The 15,932-nt window shown below is 52.6% G+C and overlaps 1 protein-coding gene across 1 annotated transcript in view; it reads right to left on the bottom strand.

The window, feature by feature from the left end:
* The window catches only part of TJP1 (tight junction protein 1), a 140,835-nt gene that overhangs the window by 30,750 nt on the left and 94,153 nt on the right, over nucleotides 1–15,932 (bottom strand). Inside the window, exons 4-9 of the mRNA XM_049782664.1 lie at nucleotides 13,911–14,035; nucleotides 12,320–12,422; nucleotides 9,322–9,598; nucleotides 8,107–8,210; nucleotides 7,410–7,578; nucleotides 7,078–7,225 (exon numbers count right to left, since the gene is read on the bottom strand). Of these exons, the coding sequence (XP_049638621.1) occupies nucleotides 7,078–7,225; nucleotides 7,410–7,578; nucleotides 8,107–8,210; nucleotides 9,322–9,598; nucleotides 12,320–12,422; nucleotides 13,911–14,035 (926 nt within the window). The remainder of the gene's footprint in view (nucleotides 1–7,077; nucleotides 7,226–7,409; nucleotides 7,579–8,106; nucleotides 8,211–9,321; nucleotides 9,599–12,319; nucleotides 12,423–13,910; nucleotides 14,036–15,932) is intronic.

The following is a 15,932-nucleotide window of genomic DNA, read 5'->3' on the forward strand; positions in this document are numbered from 1 at the left end:
CAAACAAAAAAACAAAACAAAAGAAAAACTAACAAAAAGATGCACACTGTTTCTCGGGGCTGTGAGGTGGCGATAGAGGTAAGGTGTCTGCCTTGCAAGCGCTAGCCAAGGAAAGGACCACGGTTCGATCCCCCGGCATCCCATATGGTCCCCCCAAGCCAGGGGCAATTTCTGAGTGCTTAGCCAGGAGTAACCCCTGAGCATCAAACGGGTGTGGCCGAAAAACCAAAAAAAAAAAAAAAAGAAAGAAAGAAAATGGGAGAAAATGCCAAGCGAAAGCACCAAGACAGGTACACACCTACTTCTAAAAGAGTCTGGTAACCCTTCATTTAGGGTTTCTACTTAACAATTCCTCCAGACTTAAAGGGACAGACCCCTTTAAGGGAGTGTAACCCAACAACACTTCTGAATTTAACTAGCAGGTACCCTTAATTACGTCAATCCTGACTTCTGGGTGATTTCTGTTAAACTCTGGCTAACAAAAGTGGCAGGAAAAGCAGCAGAGAGGTGCAGCCTGGCTGGCTCAGTAACAGACAGCGTCTGCTCAACAACTCCTGGCTGAAAGGCACTTTCTCCCCTGACTCCTGTCTGGTTTCTTGTGCAAAACTACAAGCCAAGACCCCACAGAATATATTATGACCCGTCACTAAGTTGTAGTTAATTAAATTGAATAATTGAAAATAAAGTACAAGCAAAAGCGAACTCTAACTGTGCGACTTCTATTTGATATGATACTCGAAGTACTTTGGTGAAGCCCAAAGTCAACTGGAAGACTGGAATCAAGAATGACAAGAAAACACAAAAATCTAGAAGAGGTAGAAAGAGGAGAAAGAAAACATACAAGCAATACCGTGAGACAGTCAAGAGCATCAACACAAAGTTCCGAAGTAAAATAAGGTAAAGGCAGAAAATTCATCAGGATTTCCTAACTTCATTCTGTTCTTAAGGATCAAAAGTGATAAAGCTGACTTATCTGATCTTCTATTGGCCACTGTTCCTTATTTCCAAAACTCTGACAATACGTCATTTCTTTTGCTCTTGTCTTTACCAGTACAAGATAAGTCAGGGCCATGTACTGTGCTGCAACCAGTCATCTGCTGGACCACGAGCCTCTAGGCTGGGGGGCCCAGCACTGGCCACCACGGTTGGGCAAGAAAGGGCTGGGACTTCAAGGAGTAAAGGACCAGAGTGACGCCAGCACTTGTCACCAGCATTCCCCTCACGACACAGTGGCCACCTGAGGAGCCCACGGTGCCTTCTGGGAATTGCACAGAGGAGGCAGTGGGGCAGAGGCAGAGGAACGAGACTCAACCCAATCTCGTCCTACATTGCTGTATTACCCCCATAACACCCCAGCAGCCACAAAAGGGGTCCACCCTTTTGTGTACAGTTGGCTGGAGGTATAAAACCCTGCCCCAAGTGAGAGAGACAGAGACAGAACACTTGACCCTCAATCTAATTTTACCTTGATCCCACCCCAAATCTTTCTCCCTCGTTCTACCTCTCCGGCCTAGGGGTTTGCCATGAAGCCCCTGGCCTCTCTGCCTTCCCTGTGTATTAAAGCAGGCTTAAGGAAACACCTTGGCAGAGTCTTGCCTGCTCGGCCTCTGGCCAGTCAAGGGCCCCTCGGGCTATGATAGTCCAGCACCTGCAGGTGGGAGGTACCCAGATTATCATCAGTGAGGCAGAAATCAAAGAGGCAGTTACACACTGGCAGCTTGTTGGCATCCTCAGTGAAGGGAAATGCAGACAGAAGGATAAGCTCGTCCTGTCTGAGAGAACCAACGACAGGGCCCAGCTACACAGGCTACAATAGATGATGGTCAGAGGCAGGATGGCAAAGAGCCACTCCTTCCCAAATGGTTTGTTTTTGTTTTTGTTTTTTGGGCCACACCTGGTGGCACTTAGGGGCTACTCTTGCTTTGCGCTCAAAAATCACTCCTGGTAGGCTTGGAGAATCAAGCCTGGGATGCCAGGGATAGAACCTGGGTCCATCCCGAGTCGAATGCATGCAAGGCAAATGCCCTATGGCTGTGCTATCACTCCGGCTCTTCCCAGATGGTTTTTGCAAACCTCTGACTTCCTGCAGATGGGGGACACTCCTGGTCCCCAACACTGGGCATGGGGAAGCTGGGGGCGCAGGCCATGGGTCAGGAGAGGGGCCAGACACTGGCTCAGCACCTGGACTTCAGCCAGAAACTTCTCCCACTAGAAAGTCCTGTGTCCCTTCATGCGAGGTGCCGCCCCTGGGCCTCTCAGCAGCACTGCCCAACTTCAGGCTCGAATGGCTCTTGTTCTCAGAGAAACACTTATGCGATCTCAAGAGGAACGTGGTGTTCAGACGATGGGTATGCCCTAAGGGTTTTCTTTCCCCCAGTCATTAGATCCATGTTCCCAACCAGAGACCTGGCTGGCTCAGGAGTGAGCAACTGGGGGACTCTGAAAAGCAGATCTTCGTTGGTACTAGCTGGTTTTTCTTTCTCTGTAATGAAAGGCCTTTGGATCAGTCCTCATATTGCTTTCTAGTCAGATGTCTCTTGACTGGTTCCTTTGATTTTCCTGTTAAAAAGATGTTTCCCCATCGTCTCCTCATCTGGTTTTTACCCCTTCCCTTGATGGCGGGCTTTATATTTTCCAATAAAGACTGCTTTGGAGGCCTGGAAGGGAAGCAGCCGTCTAGGCTCGTGGTTCCACGTGGTAGGATGACTGACTATGGGTGAACAGCTTGCGGTGTGAGTCTCTGGCCTGCTGTTCCTTCCCAACCGAGTGCGGATTATTTCCCGTGTCAGAGCTGCTGCTGGACCTGCGTCTCTTGTCCTACCCGGGCAGGGGGCATGGGGATCCCTCTCCTTCTCTGGGGATTGTGGAATGCACAACCAATGATTTCACAGATCTTGGGGCACCCACACTGGAGATCAACTTCAGCTCCATCAACTTTCAACTCCGGGTTGAGCACAGAGCACAGCACTGGGGAGCAGAGGGTCACAAGGGTCAGCACCTGCCTGGAAACCATCATCTTTGGGCAGCCTCGGCAAGAGGCAGAGACAATGAGGCCAGCGGAGCTCCTAGGAGCAGAAGGAGCAGAGCAGAGCAGCACAGTGCTCCTGAGCACCACCACCAGCTCCAGCCACCCTAGCCAAGCGCCTGTGTCCCAGACGGGGGAGGGAAACCATGGCACTGGTTCAGCACAAATCTGGTCCTTCCATTCAAAACTCAACCCAACGCCACCATTTAGCTCAAGGACCAGCAAACCAGGCCTGCAAGTGTCTGTAGACCTGCCAGCCACTGTGATTCCCCACCTTCCTGCATGCTCTGCTGACCAGCTGCTGACCCAAGCCCAGGATCCATTTGTGTCCATCTCAGCTGAAGCGAAGGCCACTTCCGGGAAAGCAAGGCACACAACTACGGAGGTTCTAGTGCTCTTAAAAAGGCAGCAATGTGGGGGCCAGCGAGGTGGCGCTAGAGGTAAGGTGTCTGCCCTGCAAGCACTAGCCAAGGAAGGACCGAGGTTTGATCTCCCAAGCCAGGGGCAATTTTTGAGGCTTAGCCAGGAGTAACCCCTGAGCATCAAATGGGTGTGGCCCAAAAAAACAAAACAAAACAAAAAGGCAGCAACGAACCCCTTTACCATCTCTACAACAGGGAAAGCAAAGGCCAGGGAGAAGGGCAGTGTGTCCATCCTGGCTCGGCCAGCCCACCTTTGGTCAGTCACAAATCACAAAAAGCTGATGATTACAGACAGGAAAGCTTGTTTGGAATTTTGAATTCATGATTCTACTAGTTCTAGCTAGAGACAGTACCTGGCATTTCTGCCTGATACTTGAAAATATGCCTAATTCCCATGACTCTGAAACTGCCTCTCAGAGCAAACGGAGAAACCAAGACCCACTCCTAGGGTCTTGCAGGCTGTGGCCCTCGCAGAAGTTAGTCAGTCTCTGTTAACAGATGCAATGCAGAGGACAATGCCTGGAGAGTAACAGCCTGGGGTCGATCCCTAGAGCCCGAGCCTTGCTCCCACCCTCAGTGGTTGTTATTCTGGCTGAAGAATGCATATTCTGAAATACATAGAAACCCTCCAAACGCTAGGAAAACAAGCAACCAGGACGTCAATGGAAACAAATATTTAACTATGCTGGATCTCTATGCATCGTTTAACGATTTTTAAAACAAAGATGTTTGTAAAAAAAAAAATTAGAACAGAAGTTTGCTTTTTTAAATATTGAGATTTTTTTTCCCAAGATGCAAATTATTTTTCAAGCTAATATTCCAGGATTTTTGGCGAAGAATGAGACCCCTTTCATCCACTGGCTCTATTTTATATCTTTTCTGTAGGCAGGTTAATTCACTTGCAAAAATCATATCAAAACTTTTGGGGAAAAAATAAACAAAGCTGTTGGCAATCTAGAACTAACTCTGTCTGGCGACATCGCCACACCTGGCATCTCCCCCAAGATGGTTTGAGAACCCATGAGGAGTGAAGCCCCAACAGGCCAGCACTTCAACTGTGGGGTTGAGCTGGGCTCCCTGAGCAAGACTCAGTGCCCAGAAGTATGGGGGTCTCCAGGATGACACCCAGATGGGCATGCTTCACGGTTCTTGGGGAACCCCTAGACCACAGTGGCAGGCTCGGGACGCCACAGAGTAGGCTTGGCTCACTCAGGCTTCAGAGTCTGATCCTTGGGCAAAAAAAGTCTCTCCCACTCCTACACCCATCTGAGCACCAGGAGGATCCAAGAGGGGGCGGCACAGAAGCCACCTGAGCTTGACGTGCAGCAGTGACACTGAGGACCGGCTCCAGCCAAGAGCTCATAACCCTCCAAGGGCTTAACGATTCTATTGTGAGACCAAACAATTTGCACCCATCCCCTGTTACTCAAGTTTTCTTTTCCAGTAATTCCATTGCTAGTTATTTGTAACCAGCAGCATGAAATCAATTCCTAGGTGCTGGCTAAGGGGGCATGGGGACAGTGGCAATGGGACTGGTGCCAGGACATGGAATGCCTGACTAACTGCATTCTCAACACTCCGCTCATCCATGGTGCGTCAATGGGACCTTCCTAAGTTACAGGCACCAAGTGTGACAGGGAAGCCAAGTGCAAGTGGCCCAGGTGACACTAGGGTCTGGCCTCTGCAGAGCACTCGAAGTCAGTCAGGCCCAGGGTCGTGACTCCTGAGGAGAAAACGCCAGGGCAGGACAGCTACTGCATCACTGACGCTGACACTGACGCTGCCCAGACAGGCACAAGCAACAGGAGGTCGGCCTTGCAGGCAGCCCAGAGAGGCTTCCTCTGACCGAGTGCACGGCAGCCTTCCACAGCAGAAACGGGAGGGAACATGACTGAGGGAGTCTGTGCCCGGCGCCTGAAGCGTGACGACCCTCGGCCGAGCTGAGGCACTCAGGCATTCCCGCCTCCTCACCCGTGGCTGACCTCCACCCCACGAGGTCCTGAAGAGCTGGCAGCAGACTTGAACTTCCAGGGGCTCCTAATCACTCTCCGCATGGACAGCGGGCAGGGCCAGGAGCCCAAAAGGACTCCCCAAAAATTGCATGTTTCTTCATACATGTCCATGTGTGCCCAGGTGCGTCCGTGCCATTCTCTTCTGAGTCCCCATCGTGCCCATGATTCCTCAGAAAGGCCATATCCAGCAAAACAAAGCGCCACACTCCCAGTGCTGCAAGGCTCTTCAGCACAAAGATCCGATGTTTGTTCCTCTGAGTATCAATCAGGTCCTGCCTGGGCGGTCCCGGGACATGAGAACAGGAGTCGCTCCTAGCACTGCCCGGCATGGCCCCCAAACAAGAGATTCAACTCCCGAAACTTTGGAGCAACGACTGATTCCCCAGACCTGCTGGTGTTTCTTTTCTTTTGGGGGGCGGGGGTCACACCGGCAATGGTCAGGGGTTATTCCTGGCTCTATGCTCAGAAATCACTCCTGGCAGGCTCGGAGGACCACATGGGATGCCGGGATTCGAACCACCATCCTTCTACATGCAAGGCGAATGCACTACCTCCATGCTATCTCTTCGGCCCCTAGTATTTCTTTTCTTTTCTTTTCTCTTTTTTTTGGTTTTTGGGCCACACCCATTTGACACTCGGGTTACTCCTGGCTATGCGCTCAGAAATCGCTCCTGGCTTGGGGGGACCATATGGGATGCCGGGGGATCGAACCGCGGTCCATCCTACGCTAGCGCTTGCAAGGCAGACACCTTACCTCTAGAGCCACCTTCCCGGCCCCTGGTATTTCTTTTTCAAGGCCACAGTGACTCAAAGTGCTGTGGGCTGAGTGTGTGTGACGACAGTGCCCCGGGGCTACAGCCAGGCCAGCGCCTTCACTTGGTTCAGTCACTTCAGTGCGACAAGATCAAGTTAAGACCCATCTGGGTAAGGACAAGAGACGGTGCCCCCTACCTGACCCCAACACCCAGCACACCTGGCTCTGCGACACATCATGGCCTACGGGAGACCAGAGACCAAGTACAAGAGGGTCTTTTCCGCTGAAGGCACAAAAGACGAAGCCCTTTTAGCATGAAGATTTTTTCGCTCAAGTCCATCTCCTGCTTGGTCATAAAGCCAGGGGCCCAACAGGACGGGGTGCAAAGGAGGATCAGGGAAATCCCCAAAACCTCATGCCTATGGTCCCTTGAGCACCACCAGGAGGAGTGACACCCAGCACAGATCAGGTGCGGGCCAGACCACCACTGGGTATGGCCCAAAACCAAACACAAAATAGACCTGAGTACAGAGAACAGTTCCATGTGGTGGGACACCATCCACCCGACTGCGGTAGGCACAGAGGGACCCATCCAGCCCCCAGGCAGACACCCCACTGGTCCTGTCAGATGGTGACTCTGTTATGGACAGTAAGGACAGTGCGTAGAGGATGGAGCCCCCCCCCCCCAAACACACACATACTGAGTAGGCCTGAAGATCCCTCCAATCTGCAGAGACAGAGGAGATTCCCCTGAGGATAGCCCTCTTGTATCTCGAAGATGCCCCCACATCCTCGTGGTATGTGCCAGGACCAAGCCCAGGGTATCCGCTCCCCACAGCTCATGCAACGCACGGGGTGCTTTACCTGCCGTTGCTGGGCTGCGGCGGAGAGTGGCGGGAAGGCTCGGAGGGCTCGGAGCGCTGGTCCGGAGAGCGTGAGCGGCTGTGGCGGGCGGGTCGGTCATGGGAGCGGCCAGAATGGTCTGAGGCCAGGGACTGGATCTCGGAAATGTCTGTGGAGAGAGAGGGGTAATCAGAGCTCCCAGGACATAACTCTGGAAAAACGAGAGTCGCAGAGACCCCCAAACCAACCCGTTTGTGTGCATGCACCGGCTACTCCCTACAGGTCATGGTCCCCGAGGCTGAGGAGCACGACCAGGACCTGGCCTTCCTGGCCTGGCCCAGAAAGGCCCTTACCATCACGCTCGGAAGCATTGGCTGAGTGGATGCTATCGGATAGGTCGGGCACGTTCAGCAGCGTTCCCCGCTCATCTCGCTGGACCACCATCTTCAACTTGCCTCTGGATCTTTCTATCAACGTCTTCGCGTCTGTCAGGGACATGTTTTCTGTCACAGTCCCGTTGATCTACGAGAGGAAAGAAACAGCAGGTCAAGAGGTGGGACAGACCATGAGACAAGTCCGCTACACTATGCCGTGCCCTGCTGCAGACCCCAAACGCTCCAGCACTGCCTCAAAGACCAAAGAGAAATGCTGAGTGTGCCGTCATGGAAGTGGTCCTTAATCTCCCATCCATCCCATAGGGTCCCCCAAGCCTGCCAGGAGCAATTTTTGAGTGCAGAGCCAGGAGGAACCCTGAGCACTGCCTGGTGTGGCCCCAAAACCAAAAAAAATTAAAAAATTAAAAAATTGGCCTGGCCACACCATATAACCTCCTTCTGAGGACGGGGCCTGGGTGCGAATGGTGAAGCTCTGACCACCAGGGGCAGCATGTGGAGACCCATGCTCTGGGGACATTAACAGAGCAAGGCCCTGGGGACCAGAACAGCAGACTCCAGACAACCCGTCCCCAAACGCTGGCTGCCCAGCAAACCCCCTGAGGACAGGGTCAGTCTCCTGTCTCCCTGCTGAAAGAAAGCACTCGAGTGGCCAGACCTTGAGCACAACGTCTCCTTCCTGGATGTTGCCATCTCTTGCTGCCAAGCTGTCCTGGGAGATCTCCTTCACAAAGATGTGGCTGGCCAGTCGGAGCCCGTACTCTGAAAAGACAAAGACATCTCAGTGCATCTGGGGCAGGTCACCCACCACACAGAGGCCGCCCACCACACAGAAATCTAAGCACTTCAGGAAGTCCTGCAGGCCTCGCCCTGCGTGAGCACACAGAGGACCACAAGAAAAGGCAATGAGGGTCCCTATGTGGAGAGAGACACAGGTCTGGCTGTGTTTCCTGCTGCCCCTGTAGAGGGTTCCAACCCACTTCTGCCAAGGCAGCTGAACCGTACAATTCTAGAGTCAATTCGGGAGGTGATGCTGAGCCCTGGGCAGGCAGACATTTTCCTGCTGACATAGAGAATGGGGACAAGCCTGGCTAGGTGGGTGTTTTCCTGACCCAGGGCACTCCTGGTGGAGTTCTCAGAAGGTGGAACGCCGAGTCTTACTGCCTCGGACTGACCTTAACACACCTGCCCAGTGTGGGATCAGGGACCCCGACTTGGAAATGAGCCCTGGCTTGCAGGAACACATAAGGGGACGAGCACTGTAGCATTGAGGCTGGGAGACGGGGGTGCCAGGGACACATGAGCCTGCAAAGGTCAGTGGGTGGCTGGGAGCTCTCCCCACAGTGGCACTGGCCAGGCGGATGGCTCAGAAAAACACACACACACAAACACACATGGCTCAGAAACACACACACATGCACATGCAACAGAGAGGCACCTCTACAGGGCCTGGCTAAGGGTGCAGGCAGGGGAGCAAGGACTGAGAAGGGCGAAGGGCAGAGACATCCTCCTGCTTGAGAGAAATGAAGGTCCTGAGTGCACTGACGAGACGGAAACTATTGAACGGGGCCCCTCCCTTCGCAGCAGCAGCAACAGCCGGTTCTCCCCCCCCACCCCCCAGCTGCTGCATGTCAACCTACTGCCCCAGTTCAGCGAAACCAGGAGTGAGGCTTGTGGTTCCGACAGCCCAGCAGGAGCGAGTCAGCTGGGAAAGTAATGCAGAAGGCAGCCCAGGGAGCTCAGTGAAGAGAAACAGAACACAGAACATGGAGGCTCCGGATATACACGGAGGGACGAGTGGCTCTGGAAGCCCAGATAGGGACACCTGCCCTTGTGGCCACCCCTGCCCCCCCCAGCCCCAAGTGGTCCTCACCTTCATTCTTCCGGGACTTCACCAGCGTGACTTTGGTGGGCTTGGGGGGCTGGCTGGAGGACAAGGAGCGCCGGTCAGAGCGCGGGGACAGGCTCCGGTCCCTGCTGGCACTCCTGTCCCTTGCCCAGCTCTTGTCGCTCCTGCGGTTCCCTGGTGCAGCGCGGCTGCCACGGGCATCCCGCACGTCCTCCTCGTAGCTGTCCTCGTCGTTCTCTGACACGGGCTCGGGCTCAGGCCGGGTCACAGGGATCTGCACCTTCTTCTTCCTCCGAATGGTCTGCAGTGGGGGGACAGTGCGCTGGAGGGCCCGTCCTGATGTCGCCCTGAACCCCAGACCCCCTTCCCAACAGCACCATGGCCTATTCTTCTACATGGTGCCGCCTCCCAGGACCTTTCTGGGCCCCAAGCATGCGCTTATGCGTGCATGTGTGCGTGCGTGCGTGCGTGCGTGTGTGTGTGTGTGTGTGTGTGTGTGTGTGTGTGTGTGTGTTTGAGTCATGATCTACCTTCTTCCCTTCTCTCCTTCCCTCCCTCCCTCCCTCCCTCCCTCCCTCCCTCCCTCCCTCCCTCAAGGAGCTCCACCTTCAGCCCCAGCCTTCACAGGTTGTGAAACCCAGGCCAAGGCCAAACTTTCTGTCACCAGATCCCCAAAGGCAACCCCAAGGATTTGTTGATGGTGATTGACCGAGTGTGAAACCACTTCTGTGCGGCAAGAAAATGACACCAACCAACATGAACAAACCGCCCCCTGGGTGCTAGTCCCGAAAAGGCCGGTGGCCCCCGCAGACGATGTAAAGGACAGAGGCTCGGCCGGGAGCAGACTCCACCATCCCAAGATGAGGTTCAACACTGCTGAAGCCAAGCCCACAGCACCCGAGTGTCCTCCAGCAAGCTTAAGCAGTGTGAGGTGGACACAATGGCACACGGCCCTGGGCAAGGGTGCTGGGAGGGGGCGGGGTGTGTCTGCACGTAGGAACTGCACCGTGGAGAGCGCACACAGACCCCGAAGCACAGAGAAGGCCTTGCGCCAGGGAGTCTGACCAATTCTGCTCGCAACTCACGTTCCTCTGAGTGCATCAGAGTTGAGTGAAATGGAGACACGCTCGCGGCTAGAAGCACTTGATCTGTTTCGAGCCCCACTAGAGCTGCTGCTAAGCCAAGGTCAGTATGCTTCCTTGATGGCAGTCATCCTATCATCAGCACTCAGAAATTACTCCTGGCCAGCTCGGAGAACCAATGGGATGCCGGGCATAGAGCCCGAGTTCAGTCAGCCATGTGCAAGGAAAACACCTCCTCCGCTGTGCTATCGCTCTGGCCCCCAAAACTCTTAACATTTTTAATCCAACCCGAGAAACTGTTATTGGGCATCAAGAGTCTGAGCCTGGGGCCGGAGAGCTAGCATGGAGGTAGGGCGTTTGCCTTGCATGCAGAAGGACAGTGGTTCGAATCTTGGCATCCCACAGGGTCCCCCGAACCTGCCAGGAGCGATTTTTGACCGTAGAGCCAGGGGGAACCCCTGAGCGCTGCCGGGTGTGACCCAAAAACAAAACAAAATAAATAAATAAAAAAGAGTCTGAGCTTACGGAAAGCCGACAACCAGACCAACACTTTCCCCATCGGCAATATGAGACACAGGAAAGAACAGGGGGTATGTTCGTGAGGACGGGGTGGAGGGGGAATCTCGGTCAGCTCCAGAAAAAGTCCACAGGGCCGCAGGCACTGGCAGCACTCAGGGGGGCTGCTGAGAAGGAACTTTACAACGGAAGGCCAAGCTCAAGACAGGGTGAGTCTTGGTCTAAATTGCAAGGAAAACCATGACAGAGTCCTTCCAGAGAAGGAGAAAACGGGTCTTGGCTAATGAAGACCCAAAATCAAGCTCCACTTCACCTTCTCACCTGAGTCCCCCAAGTTCCCCACCTGGCCTCCCTATGTATGTGACCGGATGGAGATCTCTGTCCCTCAAGGCCTATTTCTATGGGGAAAACCCCTCTCCTGGCTGTGTCGCTGACTGGACTCATATATGCAGAACAGCCTGACCAGAAAGACTCACATCAGAGTATAAGGAAGGACTCGAAAAATCAGATATGCACAAAGGATATTGGCAGAACACCCCCAATTTCCCATGAAATGCAGTAGAAGACTCTTAAGGCACTAGTAATGCTGTAGTCCAACTTGTGTAACAGCAAAGAAAGAAAGCAGCAGCGGGGCTGGAGCGGCGGCACAAGCGCTAGCCTAGGATGAACCACAGTTCGATCCCCTGGCATCCCATATGGTCCCTCAAGCCAGGAGCAATTTCTGAGCACATAGCCAGGAGTAACACCTGAACTTCACCGGGTATGGCCCAAAAACAAAACAAAAAAAAAACTAGCAACAGCTGTTCAATTTATATGGAACAGCAATCATAAAATATTAGCAATCTGAGCTGGAGAGACAGTTCTGGGGTGAGGTGCTCGCCTTGTACAAGCTGACCCGGGTGTGATACCCCCCACTACTCTAGAGTCCCTTGAGCTTGCCAGGAGTGATTCCCTAGTACAAGCAGGGGTAAGCCCTGAGCGATGATATGTGTGGTCAAAAAATTTTTTGCTTGGTTTTGGGCCCTGCTTGGCGGTGCACAGGGCTCCTGGCTCTGTGCTCAGGGCTCATGTGCTTCCAGATTAGAGGTAAAACCTGCCCTTTAAACATAGGCTAAGGCAGAAGGCAGAGAGGGCCTTGTTGGTCCAAACTGTCACCACACCAAGCAAGAGTCAGTCTACCCAGCCCTAGAGAGAAGGGCCACCAAGCAGGGCAGGGCACAACCCACAGCCAACATCCTCCTTCTATGCTCTCCCAGTGGGACAAACGCCCAGGACGGAAACCGGGAAGAGACACACAGCGGCCAGAATCCTGGTTTGGCTGGGAAACGACCGACTTCAGAGATACGTTCCCATTTCTCTTTGTTCTCAGAGGAAGGAGAGTCAGATACCAGGCACGAACCAACAGGCAGGGATACGGGACTTACGATTTTTGCGTTTTTGCCACTTTTTCTCAGCTGCTGAACTGCAAAGGCGTGTTCGACGTTGTCCATTGAGACTCCATTGACCATTGCGACTCGGTCATTCTCCCTGGAGGAAAAGTCACCCAAACGACATTAGACAAGACACGCACGTTTGTGAAAAGATTTTCTAAAGTGTATTTCTAAAAAGCATTCTACTTATATGCTAATTAATCTGACTTCACATCACTGATCAAGTGTCCAATGGATTGCACCTCTCCTAAAAATATTTACCGAGTAACTAACTGCAAGTTTTTTGCATGTTTGTTTTTGGGGGGCCAGACCTGGCAGCATTCGGGTTACTCTGGCTCTGAGCTCAGAAATCGCTCCTGGCTCGAGGAACCATATGGGATGCTGGGAGATCAAACCAGCATCCATCCTGGATCAGCCACATACAAGGCAAATGCCCTACCACTGTGCTACCATTCCAGCCCTGCAAGTTAATTTTTTTTTGGGGGGGGGTGGGAGTTTGGGTCACACCCAGCAGTGCTCAGGTGTTACTCCTGGCACTATGCTCAAAAATCACTCCAGGCAGGGTTGGGGGACCATATGGGATGCCGGGATTCAAACCACTGTCTTTCTGCATGCAAGGCAAATGTCTTACCTCCATGCTATCTCTCTGGCCCCATTTTTTTTTTTTTATTGATTGGTTGATTGTTGGGCCATACCCAGTGGCACTCAGGGGTCACTCCTGGCTCTGCATTCAGAAATCGGTCCTGGCAGGCTCGGGAACCGTACAGGATGCCAGGAATTAACCCAGGTCCCTCCTGGGTTGGCTGCATGCAAGGCAAATGCCCTACCACTATGCTATCTCTCCAGTCCTGTAAGTTAATTTTTTAAACTGTGTGTGTGTGTGTGTTTAAAAACAACTATGTAACTAAAAAAAAAAAAAAAAAAAAAAAACAAAGGAAAAACCAAAAATAAACAAAAAAAGAAAACTATGTTTAGGGGCTGGAGAGATAGCACAGCAGTAGAGTGTTTGCCTTGTTTGCCTTGCAAGCAGGCAACACAGGACCAACAGTGGTTCGAATTCCGGCATCCCAGATAGTCCCCGTGGCTGCTAGGAGCAATTTCTGAGCAGAGAGCCAGGAGGAACTCCTGAGAGCTGCTGGGTGTGGGCCCCCCCCACCAAAAAAAAAAAAAAAGAAAAAAAAAAAACTATGTTTAAAAAAACATATTCTGGGTAAATCATTTTGTCCCCAAAGGGCCGACTACATTAAAGATAGCACAAGGAACTTTCCATCAGACACCAGAGCAGTGAACACATTAGCTGACAAACTTGGAAAGAAAGATTCCCTTTTTCAAAGTAAAACACTCCTTTCAATCTTCTTTCAATCCGGACTATGCTCTCAAGTCTGGCTACTGTGTCCCGGCCCTTTCTCCCTCTGCTTATTTTCACACTGACCAAGTGCCTGGCTGGGGGAAAAGTCTCCTGAAGGCCAGGTTGAGGCTCACATGAAGCAACACGCTCTTTTCCATCCTGGACTCTCACCAGCACCCACATAAAGAGTGGGATGCGTCTCCGAGAGGGAGCGCCCCAGGAGAGGACCCCACTTACTGGAGCTGCCCTTCTGCCGGGCCGCCTTTCAGCACATCCGAGATCACGATGGAGGTCTCCCCACTCTGGAAATGGGGGTTATCTCTTCCGCCGGATATGGCGATTCCAAACCCAAACCCAGGAGCCTGGAGCAGTAATTACAGAAAACAAAAGGGGGAGGAAGGAATGTTAGGATCAGTGAATGAGACGCATCATGTCATAATTCTACCATCAAAACATGCAACACTCAAAAGCGACTCTCCAAGGCCCAACCCAGAGAGAGAGAGAGGATGACAAGTCTTATCCCTACAAACACCCGCTTCACGCTTCATGCACAGTCACGTCAGCGCTCTGCCCCGGATGAAATGTCTGGGTGGGAACACGCTGGCCATGATGGTTAACACACAGCCAGTGAGTCATGTGAATACTCCTAACTGGAAGGAAGCACACTGCGACTCAATCATCGAAACCTTGAGATCGCTTTTATCTTAGTTTTTGTTTTTTAGGGCCACGCCCGGCAGCGCTCTGGGGTTACTCCTGGCTCTGAGCTCAGAAATCGCTCCAGATAGGCTCGGGGGACCCTGGGCTACCATGTGGGATGCTGGGGATTGAACCCAGTTCCGTGTCGGGTCTGCTGCATGCAAGGCAAATGCCCTATCACTGTGCTATCAAATCACTCTGGCTCCTAAAATCACTTTAACAATGAAACTTCCTCAGCAGTTCTGGGAAGGGGTCAGGGGATACACTGGGGTGAGTGGGGTACTGGAGGTGACAAGGTAGGCCCAAAGGTAGGTCTGTGTGTTGGGCAGGGTACGTGTCTTGCACGCAGTGACCTGGGTTTGATCCCCTTCGTCTGATAAGGTCCCTTGAGCTTGCTCCTGAGTGAAGTCAGGAGACGGTTCTCAGCACTGCTGGGCATGGCCCAAAAACCAAGAAAGAGGCACAGGTCTTTGCATGCCAACCTCTGGGCCCTCTACCTGGTGTGGTCTCTGCTCTGAATTATCAGAGGAGACGGCAGTGCCTGGCCACAGAACCACTTGCGCCACAATGGATGGACAGAAGGGGGGAAGTGCTCCTGACGGAATAATGTCAAGCAGGGCTGGAGCAATGGCACAGCAGATTGGTTGTGTGCCTTGCAAGTACCTGACCCAGGTTCGATCCCTGGCATCATAACCCCCCCCCCCCCACCAATGTTCTCCAGAAGTGATCCCTGAGCAGTTATGTGGGGCCCAAATTTAAAATGAGAAAAACATTATCCTAGCTTCCTTCCATGGCGCTCAAACCCTCTGCATGATTAGGACACTATAATATTTGTATGCCTATATCTGTACTAATTACATGAAGCACTTAAATTACTTTTATTGTTTAGGGCAGAGCCAGGGAGCAAACCCGGGGCCTCGACAAGCAAAGGAAGTACTAGAGAGCTGAACAGGAGCCCCAACCCAATTATTTATGGCTTTCGAGGGAATGCAGGAGTGCTTGAATCACAGCTGGCAATGTAATGTTGCAGGGGTGTCCCCAGGTCTACATTTAGAGGTCCATATAGTGCTGCGGGATGAACCAGGGCCAGCTGTAGAAGCACTGTGGAAGCACCCCAGACCCTATATTCTTACTCTCTGGTCCCAATTAAGATTGGGACCACACCCGGTGATGCTCAAGACTGATTCCTGGCTCTGCACTCAGGAATCAGGCCTAGCAGGGCTCAGAGGGCCCTATGGGGTGCCGGGGCCTAAATCCAGGAGGGCTGCGTGGAAGATAAATACCCTCCCCAGTGGCTCTGGCCCCTCCTTACCTTTTTAAAGCATGTCCTTCAAAATGGACTGAAAATCTTTACAAGGACTGAGAACAGCCCAGGCAAAAGACCCCGTCCTGAACTAATTACAGACTCTGCCAGGGGGGGATTTCTGAGCGCAGAGCCAGGAGTAATCCCTGAGCACTGTTGGGTGTAGCCCAAAACCAACAACAAAAAATCAAATTAATTTCTGGACAACTTCATTTTTTGATGCTGTCATCCCTATTCTCCTAGAGAATATGGGCAGGAGA

This window comes from Suncus etruscus, chromosome 11, assembly GCF_024139225.1.
Source record: "Suncus etruscus isolate mSunEtr1 chromosome 11, mSunEtr1.pri.cur, whole genome shotgun sequence".
NCBI classification, from domain to species: Eukaryota; Metazoa; Chordata; class Mammalia; order Eulipotyphla; family Soricidae; genus Suncus; species Suncus etruscus.